The sequence below is a fragment of the Mandrillus leucophaeus genome, unplaced genomic scaffold, assembly GCF_000951045.1.
Source record: "Mandrillus leucophaeus isolate KB7577 unplaced genomic scaffold, Mleu.le_1.0 Scaffold365, whole genome shotgun sequence".
Lineage (NCBI taxonomy): Eukaryota > Metazoa > Chordata > Mammalia > Primates > Cercopithecidae > Mandrillus > Mandrillus leucophaeus.
The window spans coordinates 126,228-135,675 of record NW_012103865.1 but is presented as its reverse complement, the minus strand read 5'-3'; the positions used below and the strand labels follow the sequence as shown (position 1 = coordinate 135,675).

The 9,448-nt window shown below is 47.2% G+C and overlaps 2 gene segments (V, D, J or C); both read right to left on the bottom strand.

Annotated features, from left to right (window-relative positions):
• Window positions 1–1,310: 1,310 nt before the first annotated feature.
• Window positions 1,311–1,849, bottom strand: LOC105546666. The segment is given in 2 exon segments: window positions 1,311–1,651; window positions 1,741–1,849. Coding segments are annotated over 2 exon segments (432 nt in total).
• A 2,514-nt stretch (window positions 1,850–4,363) lies between these two features.
• LOC105546664 lies at window positions 4,364–9,448 on the bottom strand. The segment is given in 4 exon segments: window positions 4,364–4,397; window positions 4,815–5,000; window positions 8,798–9,119; window positions 9,244–9,448. Coding segments are annotated over 4 exon segments (591 nt in total).

Below are 9,448 nucleotides of genomic sequence, written 5' to 3'. Positions count from 1 at the left end.
AGACCGACCTGGGCCCAGCAATCAAAGGGGTGGGCTTTCTTATACTTAATGCTAGATCTCTGCCAGGTTACAGTAGATGTAATGTGTTCCTAGCATTGTTTCGTCCACCCGCTCATCACTCACTCGGCCTCTCATTCACTCATCCATTCTCTGTGAAATGAGTCTCCCTACACGCCAGGCATCGATGTTGGTAAATGCAGCAGGCACAGCCTTAGCTCTTATGGGCTTAAAAATTGGGTGGAGAGGCCAGGTGTGGTGGCTTATGCCTGTATCCTAGCACCTTGGGAGGCCAAGATAGGCAGATCATGGGGGCGGGAGATGGAGACCATCCTGTCCAACATGGTGAATCCGATCTCTACAAAAACACAAAAACGAATTAGCTGATTGTGGTGGTGTATGCCTGTAATCCCAGCTACTCGGGAGGCTGAGGCACGAGAATCGCTAGAACCAGAGTCGGAGGTTGCAGTGAGCCGATCATGCCACTGCACTCCAGCCTGATGACAGAGTGAGACTGTGTCTCAAAAAGAAAAAAAAGAAAAAGAAAAATGGGTGGAGCACAAAAATAATCAGACAAGTATCTGAGAAAGCCCAATGGTTACTAACAGACATATGATTCTATGAGAGCTTATGAGAGAAGTTGATCTCAGCTGGGAGGAGAGGGAGTGCTTCCCACAGGAGGGCTGATTATGCTGAGATCTGAAGCACAGGCAGGAGCTGGCCACTAGAGGAAGGGAGGCTCCAGCCCAGGGCAGAGAAAATGGCCTTTGAAATCTCTGCGATGGGAAGGAAGGAGGCACAGAAGAGGGACTCCCCTCATGGCTGCAGTAGAGAGGGACGGGGAGGTGAGGAGAGGAAAAATCCAGCAGGGCCGTGGAGGATGACTGCCCAGATGGGAAAGGTGGGCCACAGGAGAGACCATATGAGGGTAGGGGCTGGGGGAAACCCAAGCGAAAGGAAGCAACATGGTCACCAGGGAGAGACAGGAGTCTAGATGGATGTGAACTACAAATCCATGTTCCACGCTGGGGGCCTCGGACTCAGTATGATGGGTAGAAAAGTAGGAGCTGGGGAAGCCCTGGCCCTACCCCAAAAGGAGAGCTCTGAGAAAAGGACAGACAGAGCAACAAAGGAGACTTATGAGGACCTGGGATCAGTCCAGTCCTGGCTGAGACTGCCTGCAGAGGCGCCTGGCACAGAGCAAGGCTCATAATGTCTGGGCCACTTGGGGCCAGTCGGGGTACCAAGGTTCGTGGTGCAGAGAACTCTGCCCAGGGCATCCCTGAGTCTTGGGTGGGGGAGGAGGGAAGAGCCTACCTGACTTTATGTGCAGAGAGGAGACGGCCGTGCAGCACTGTGGTGTCACTGCTGGCACAGAAGTACACAGATGTCTGGGAGAGAGCCGCGGACTCCAGCCTGAGTGGGAAATCTTCTGTGTTTAATCTGAAGACATTGTAGCCATTGGGGACTTCTCCTTTGTCAGTGATACCAGCACCAACTGAGTAATGAATCAGCCTCAGCCCCATGCCTGGGTCTTGTCGATACCAGTACATGTAGTTATGGTTCATATCCTGGGCACACTGCAGTGTCAGGCTCTGTCCTGTCTTCAGGACCTGGAATTTTGGTGTCTGAGTGACATCAGCATTCCCTGGACCTGCAGAGAGGAACAAAGCTGCTGCTGCACCTCCAAAGGGAAGGCGCTGGGCCTTGAAATCCATGCAAGGGTCCCTGCCCCGGACCCACCTGCCCACAGGAGAGAAAAGGCCGCACAGCACAGGAGCCCGATGCTCATGGCAGGTGCTGCAGGATGGAGGGGTCTTCTGGGTCTGTGCATTGGTGAAAGGGTACCAGGACTGTCAAGGGAATCATTCTGACACGTCATTCTCCCTGCCTGGGCCCCAGAGCCTTCCTGTCAGGAGAGGCCACGCCCATTCCCCAGATGGTCAAATTCAAGATAAATGCACCAATGAAGAGCTGAGAATGCGAAGGACACATTTGTCTGAATTGAAACAGGTGTCCAAGATTTTCATGACCTTTTCTAAACAGTTTGTAACTCAATGTAAATTTTATTTCTTCAATAATATACTTAATAGTCTGGTGTTAGTTATCTACATAGTGCTGTAGTCTAGAGTCTTAGGGAAACTCCTCATGTCTTCCTGGTGTTTTTGATTCCTGTGTCCCAAATACTCCTTCAAGTATCCTTTTCTAATTTGCTTAATTGACCATAATCCTGATTAAAATCCTTTGTCTATATTGGTTTTCTCTGTTAGCAAGTTTCCAAATCCCAGGGGCAGGCTCATCAACATTGGAGGAGTCGTTTTGCTCTGTTTCTTGTCAACTCACTGACAGATGGGACTCCTGAGAAACCCAGCTGAGCACCTTCAGCTCCACCCAGGGCCCTTCATTTCCATGTCTGGGGTGAGACCATAGCAGGCAGAACCACCTCACGCTGCTGACTGCCCTCTCTGTGTGGATGATGATGACCACCCAGCACTGCCCATGACTTATGGGCACAAAGGTGGCCTGATGCGTGAGGGACTTGGGGAGAGAGGGGTGACTTTAGGGTGAGGAAGAATGCTCTGTTTTTATTTGAGATGTCATGTTTCATAGGGCATATCCCTTTGTGCAGGATTCCTGCCATTTACTTAGTAATGAATAAAATTTACTAATAAATAAAAAGGAGCTCTAATAACATGTCTTCTGATTCCTCCAGGGTTTCACAAGGTTTCCCCTGGGGTTTCTGCTGTCTATTTTCTGAGCTCATCATCTTCTCCTAGGCCCAGCCAACACCCTTCCCCAGGTCCCTCTGTCTACTGTACCAAGCAGCAGAGTTTGATTCCTTCTGGCTCCCCTCATTTCCGTGGCTGCTTAATTATGGGTGGGGTGGGATTGGGATGGCAGAAGGCAAAACAACGTAAAGGGCATTATTCTTCTTAGGGCTCTGATGCACTCTCAGAACTATATGCTTCACGGTACTCTTGGCCTGAGGAACAACATCCCCACCCCTTCCTCATCTCTCACCTGGCCACCAACTTAGAGACTCTTAGAGTAGAAAAGGCCTTAAAAAAATCTTGTTTCCATTTCCAGGTGTGCTTTGTAAGGTGGAGTTGTTATTAATATTGAACACAGCTGTTTGTCCTTCATTTCCAAAGAAATTACTCCCTCAGGTGTGCATCTGTGCTGAGACGTGAAAATCCATTAGGAGAAGCAGAAGTTTGCATCACAGCTTCACAGCTTCACAGCTTCACAGCTTCGAATTTGGAATTACGTGTCCTTTGTCTTTGACATTCCGTATTCCCAACTGTCCCTCCCCACTGCCTTTCCTTCCTTCTCTGCTGATTCAAAGAAAATAAGATCCCCCTAATTTTAGAATCCAGAAAGCTTTACCAATTTCTGGCCCATGAGAGTCTCTCTTTGAACTGGGTTATTTACTAAGCAAACTGTGACTCCATTGGCCGTGCCATTTTTCCCTTCCCCACCAGCCTTCATAAGGTAAAGGAGCCATACAGGTGTTCACTTAAACTCAAAAATAAATTATCCCACCTCCCAACTGCTTACAAAGCAAAACTGATGAAAATCAGATGGGATTCTACTTAACATGGTTTTCCTCTACATTTCACGTAAAGGAAGTGACCACTTAGTTGCTTCTCCTCCCTCGCTCATGTTAACAACAGCTCCTCACAGAGCTCCCTGGCCTAGTATGTCCACATCAGTGTCTCTGCTACGTCTTGTGATGGGAATAATTTTCTCAAAGCTCAGATCTTCTGGTTCCAGGCCACTAACCACTTACCCACTCTAGTACCTGCCCAGTGCCAACACCACGATACTTGTACCTGCCGTGCTTTAGGGTACACAGACTCTCCTAACCCTGGTGTCTGATCTGAGGACAGCCCCAGATGGTTCTAGACTTCCCCTCCCTCAAACTCCAGTGACCCCTCTATCAGTTCCATACAGAAGCTAGCTGGCTTCATCTGGCTCCAACATTTATTAGCTTGGAGACCATGGGCAAGGCCATTCATTACCGTTCCTGGACTTTAGCCTCACTTAGACTCATCTACAAAACAAGACTAACATTCCCCTCAATGCTTTATGAGGATTAACTGAGATACTGTGTAGTCTCTGGTAGGTTTGATAAATGTCTATCCTTTTATCCCTCCCTCATGCAGGAGAAACCAGTGGGGCTCTCACACTTGCTAGGACTATGAGTGATGGAAAAGCTGGAATCATCAACTGGGTGCTGGGGTGAAGAGAACTTGGAAGCCAAAAGAGGCCGTTCAGTCACTTTAGAAAAGATCTAGCAGAATTTAGGAATCAGATAACAGAACACAAGTGTACCTGTCTACCCTCGTTGTGCCATATGAAGCAGCTAATAGTAGCAAGTTAGATCTGTATTGAAAAATCTGCAACAATAAAGATCAAGGTATGTTAACAGAAAAGAGTGTGCATGTGGCAGGTAAAGAGTACAGGTGAACCCATTTTCTGTAGGTGTACTTGGGTAGAAAGGAATGCATGAACACAGAAAAAAGGGGTGAAAAGCAGCATACCAGAGCGTTAATATTGGTTACCCATGGAAGGTGGGATTGGATTTGAGAGCATTATTGACATTTTTAATATATATACATATATATATAATTGAATTTGGTTATTAGAAAATCTTAACCACACGCAAGCTTTAAGTTTATACCTTTCATGAGGCATCAGAATTTGTAGTGTCTAAATGGGCAAAGCACAGAAAGCTTCTGTTTATGAAACCCCCATAAAGGCCCATTTATTTTTTGTAATAAACTGTGGATAAAGTGTGCTCCATAAAAGCGTACAAGTTCCTGGTGAACACAGCCAGTCTCTGACTGCTGAGGAGGGTGAGCATCGGGGTCGACACATTTGATGGTGAGGTCAGTTTGTGTTGATTATGAACTAATAAGGCTTCTACCTCTGAAAGCCTAATCACCACGGGGAAGTGGAGGATCTCGCTCCTTGTTCTAGAACAGGATTTGAATAGCCCCCTGATTTGAAAAGGAAGAGAAATGAGCACCCTCCAGTGCCTGCATTTCCAAACTCAGTAAGAGCTTGTTTCCAGTTTTACATTTTTCAAGCTTTGGAAATGCTCTTTGTTTCTGATCCAAGTAGCAGTATTATTACGATGTCAATTGTAATGATATTCCAGCATTTATCAACAGCACACAGCTTTCTCAAATACAGCTTTAGCGAGTGGGTGGAAGAAAATGCTGTCCCTAGGGAAGATGTTCTGACTTTGGTCTGTTTAAGGTTCAATTATTTAAAATAGCTAGTCTATTTTTGGTCTTTCCTGCCTAAAGAGATAAAACTGCATTCATCTTTAAAGCATAGATGCAAATAATTCCTGCAAAAGTAGGACATCGGTCTTTCCGTGGAGCATCCCTAATGATTGTATATTTGATTATTTCTACCCAGAATGACTCTCACAATTCTTCAGAGACTAACACACAGCCCTGCTCTGAAAATGGAGCCTCTGCCTCACAGTCAGCCTTTCCTGTCTGGGAAAAGTAAGGAACAAGCAAAGGTCTCTGCTCAGCACCCTGCACCAAAATCATGTGTGGTCTGGAGGAAGCTGGTAACCATGAGCTGTGTGTCTCTGGTGTTGCCAACCAATTCATGGAAATGGACACCAATGACATAGTTCAGTGTATCAGGCACCATGGCCTCAAAGCTACCCACAGAGATATTTGGGCCTTGGGAAAACTCTTCCTAAGAGAATGGAAAAGCCATTTGTTTTCTTCTCCATAACCTGTTTTTTCTTGTTTTGTTTTGTTTTTGAGACGGAGTCTCACTGTCCCCCAGGCTGGAGTGCACTGTTGCAATTTTGGCTCACTATGAGCTCCACCTCGTGGGTTCACGCCATTCTCCTGTCTCAGCCTCCTGGGTAGCTGGAAATATAGGCACCCGCCACCTCGCCCAGCTAACTTAGTTTTGTTTTTTTTTTTCGCAGGGATGGAGTTTCATCTCATCATGTTAGCCAGGATGTTCTCGATCTCCTGACCTCGTGGCCCGCCTGCCTTGCCCTCCCAAAGTACTGGGATTACAGGTGTGAGCCCCTGGACCCGGCCTCCGTCACCTTTTAATGCCAGTGTTTAACATTATATTTCAGATCACTCTGCCGATGATTAGGTGCCCTGTGTCTGTGAGACTCTGAAATCCAAGAGACCTGTGAGGGAAGGAGATTGAAGAAGGAAACAGGCCAGGAGGGTGATGGGCCTCCTGATAGGAAGTTCAGTCGTGTAGAAAGGCTTGGGATCCAGTGACTCATCCATGACAGGGATTTCTCATGTTTCCAGGACTCATTAGATCCTAGGAGATGAAGGGATAGAGATTCCCATTTAATGCGTCCAGACTTCTGAAACAGTCTAAGAGGGAACCAAGAGGGCCTTTCACTATCCATTCTTTATTTTTTCAAGATTGGCCACTGGCACCTGGAACTGCTGTTGGTATTGACAATAAAATGGGGAACAAAACATCCACAATTTCTGAAATGATGAGTTTTACAGTCTAGAGCGCAAGAGAAGTATCCATTAGTCACCCAAAGTCATGGAAAATGACAATGGTGTTAAATCTATGACTACTAATGCATATTATAAGCTGTGAGCATTTATAATAAGGAGGTGCAGCCTAGAAAAACTGTTGAAGGAGTGTCTTCCTAAAGATGGTGGTAATAAAACCGAGATTTGGAGCCAGAACAAAAAAGAAGAGACTTGTGTTGACCCAGAGGATACAGCGTGGAGTGGAAAGGCCTTTGGTGGGAGGAGCACAACACATGAGAAATGGCCTGAACTGACACTTCTAAGGTTGACTGGAGATAAGGGTGCAGAGAAAGGGAGAGGACAGCCGGGAGCAGACATCACATGGAGGAGGCTGAGGACTGACATGAGCATGGTGTGGGAACGATGGAGTTGTGAAGGCCGACAAGGAAAAGAATGTACCTGTGTTGTGAATACTGTCTGCAATATACAATTTCAAATGAACTTTCCTTTCTGAGAGCAACTGAGGAAGACTTCTGAGGCAGTGTTCGGGAGACTCCTATGGGACATTATCTACTGCCCAAATCACGGTCTTGTGAAGACAAGGCCACCTATATTTTTCACTGAACTTTGTGTGTAGAGGAAGGTGGCTGTGGGGTGACTTCTGGTGCAAGAGGGCACAGAGGTCTGGGAGAGGCTGTCTGACACTAAGGCCATGTATTTGGCTTTGAGAGAAAGGCACAGACCCTCAGGGATTTCTCTATAGTGAGTGCTGGGATGGATCAGCTGTACACCAGTTTCAGCGCCTATTAACACCTACACATGTAGTCATGGACGGCAGTCTCAGGCATCTCTGTGCCACTTCATGTCCTGCATTTCTTCTCTGGTATTTTGGGATATGGTTGTCACAGCTTCTGTGAAGTCTATCATAGAAGGAAGTTGAGTGCCCAAGGAGGGACCCAATAATGTAGACCTGAGGTAAAGGCTTAGGCTAGGATGTGGTGAGCCAAGGAAAAGGCTTTAGGGGACTCGCCTGCCCCCAGGAGGCAAAAGGCCACACCACTGAGGAGTCTGGTGGTCACAGCAAGGTCACAGAAAAATGGGGAAATTGTGGGGAGGTTTTTAAGGTTGTGCTTTGGGAACATAAATCCTGGATGTCAGTAGAGTTAACTGATGATACCACTGCCCCTGCCAGCCAGTGACTCTGCCCTCTGCCTGCTCTTCCTCCCTCTACCTGCTGCAACCTTCAACCTGCAGTCCAGTCATAAACCTTTGCCCATGTGGTCTCTGCTCCTGGCTGCCTTTCTTCTACAAGACAACAGACTGACAAGGTTCGTGATCATTTGCCCTCCACCTCCCTCCACCGTCAGCTCCGGGTGTCCACTTTAGGGCTCTTTTTAACAGGTTATTGCTTCTTCACTGAACATACATGCTTCCCTCCCATTCCTAGGTCTCTATCTTGTTTCTCACATGAGATCTAGTTCAGGTGCATTTATTCTTAGTGGTAAAAATCCAAACTTAAATTTTAGTAGAATAAATTGAGAAAAATACGTTTAGACATTTATATGAGACAGCAGTTTTTGTCTACACACAAACAAAATTGTTTTTCATTTTTGTTGCATTAAATTAAACTGTTGTGCATCAAAAAACACCATAAAAATGAAAATGGAAGCTGCAGACGGGGGACAGACATGGGGAATGCATATAAACGAATTTTTTTAAATGTGAAATTTAAGCTTCCTCAAAGTTGCTAATGAAGAGGCCTCAGTAGTGACTCCTTAAGACATCTGAGCCTCTACTATGGCCCTGGTGGTCATCAGGGCAGTGTGAGGGCTCTGACTTACTGACTAGGACACAGAAGGTAATGATGGAGCAGAGGGATAGGTGGAAAATGTATGGACTAGTTTGTTTCCCAACTTCTGATCCTTACAAGCCAGGAGACACTGGGGAAAATGACTCAATGTCCCTGAGCCTCCCATCTGTAAAGGAAGAATAAGAATATTTGATGTGCAAGACTGTTGAAAAGCTTTAAGCTACATAACAAATACAAAGAATCAAGCACACATCTAGGGCTCAGCAGTCACTCTTGTTCTGAAGTTACCCAGGAAGTGACAAGCTGCAAGAGGATGCAGCAGAGAAGCGGGCGCACTCAGGGTACAGGAAACCTGGACGCTGTTGGTTGGGAGAGCTCTGCACTCAGTAGGACAGTAGACATGCCTTCCAAACAACTAAAAGCTTCCCTTGAAGGAGTGAAACCTGGGTGGGGCCTGTAGCTCTCAAGTCAAAGCTAAGGCAGGAAGTTTACATACAGAATGTCAGTGACTCTGCCAGGCTGTGCCAAGCTGCTGGCGCAGAGATACAGGGCCGAGTCCCCCAGCAACAAGGCGCTCACATTCAGCTCAGAGCTATAGTTAGGGAACTGGCGACCTGAGAATCGATCAGGGAAGTTGCCTCTTCCTCTCTCTTCCTTCTCATAATACTCAAAGATAAACTGGGGCCCCTGACCCAGGGCCTGTTGGTACCAGTACACACTGCTGTGCCCAGATATAGGAGAGCATCTCAGAATCACTTGCTGTCCTCTTGTTTTAATCAGGTGTGTGGGACTTTGGGTGACTCCAGTGTCCACTGGGCCTGTGGGAAAAGCAGATGGAGGATGAGCACAGGAGACAGCCTGGAGGTCCTCCCCAAGGTAAAGTGGAGGACACAGGGGTGGGAAAGCTGAGAATGGGGCTGCTGTCCTGTGCACAGGACTCACCTGCTCCCAGGAGACAAAGCAGCGCCCAGCAGAGGAGCCCGGGGCCCATGGCACAGTGGGGCAGGCAGCACTGCACCTGACGCAGGGCTTGGTCCTCCTGGGGAAGAGCTGAGTGAGTTCTGGGCCTTAATTTTCCTGATGGGTGGGGTATCCTGTGATGTCACTGTCCTGTGTCCTCCCCATGCAGCTTCCTTAGGTCTAGTGC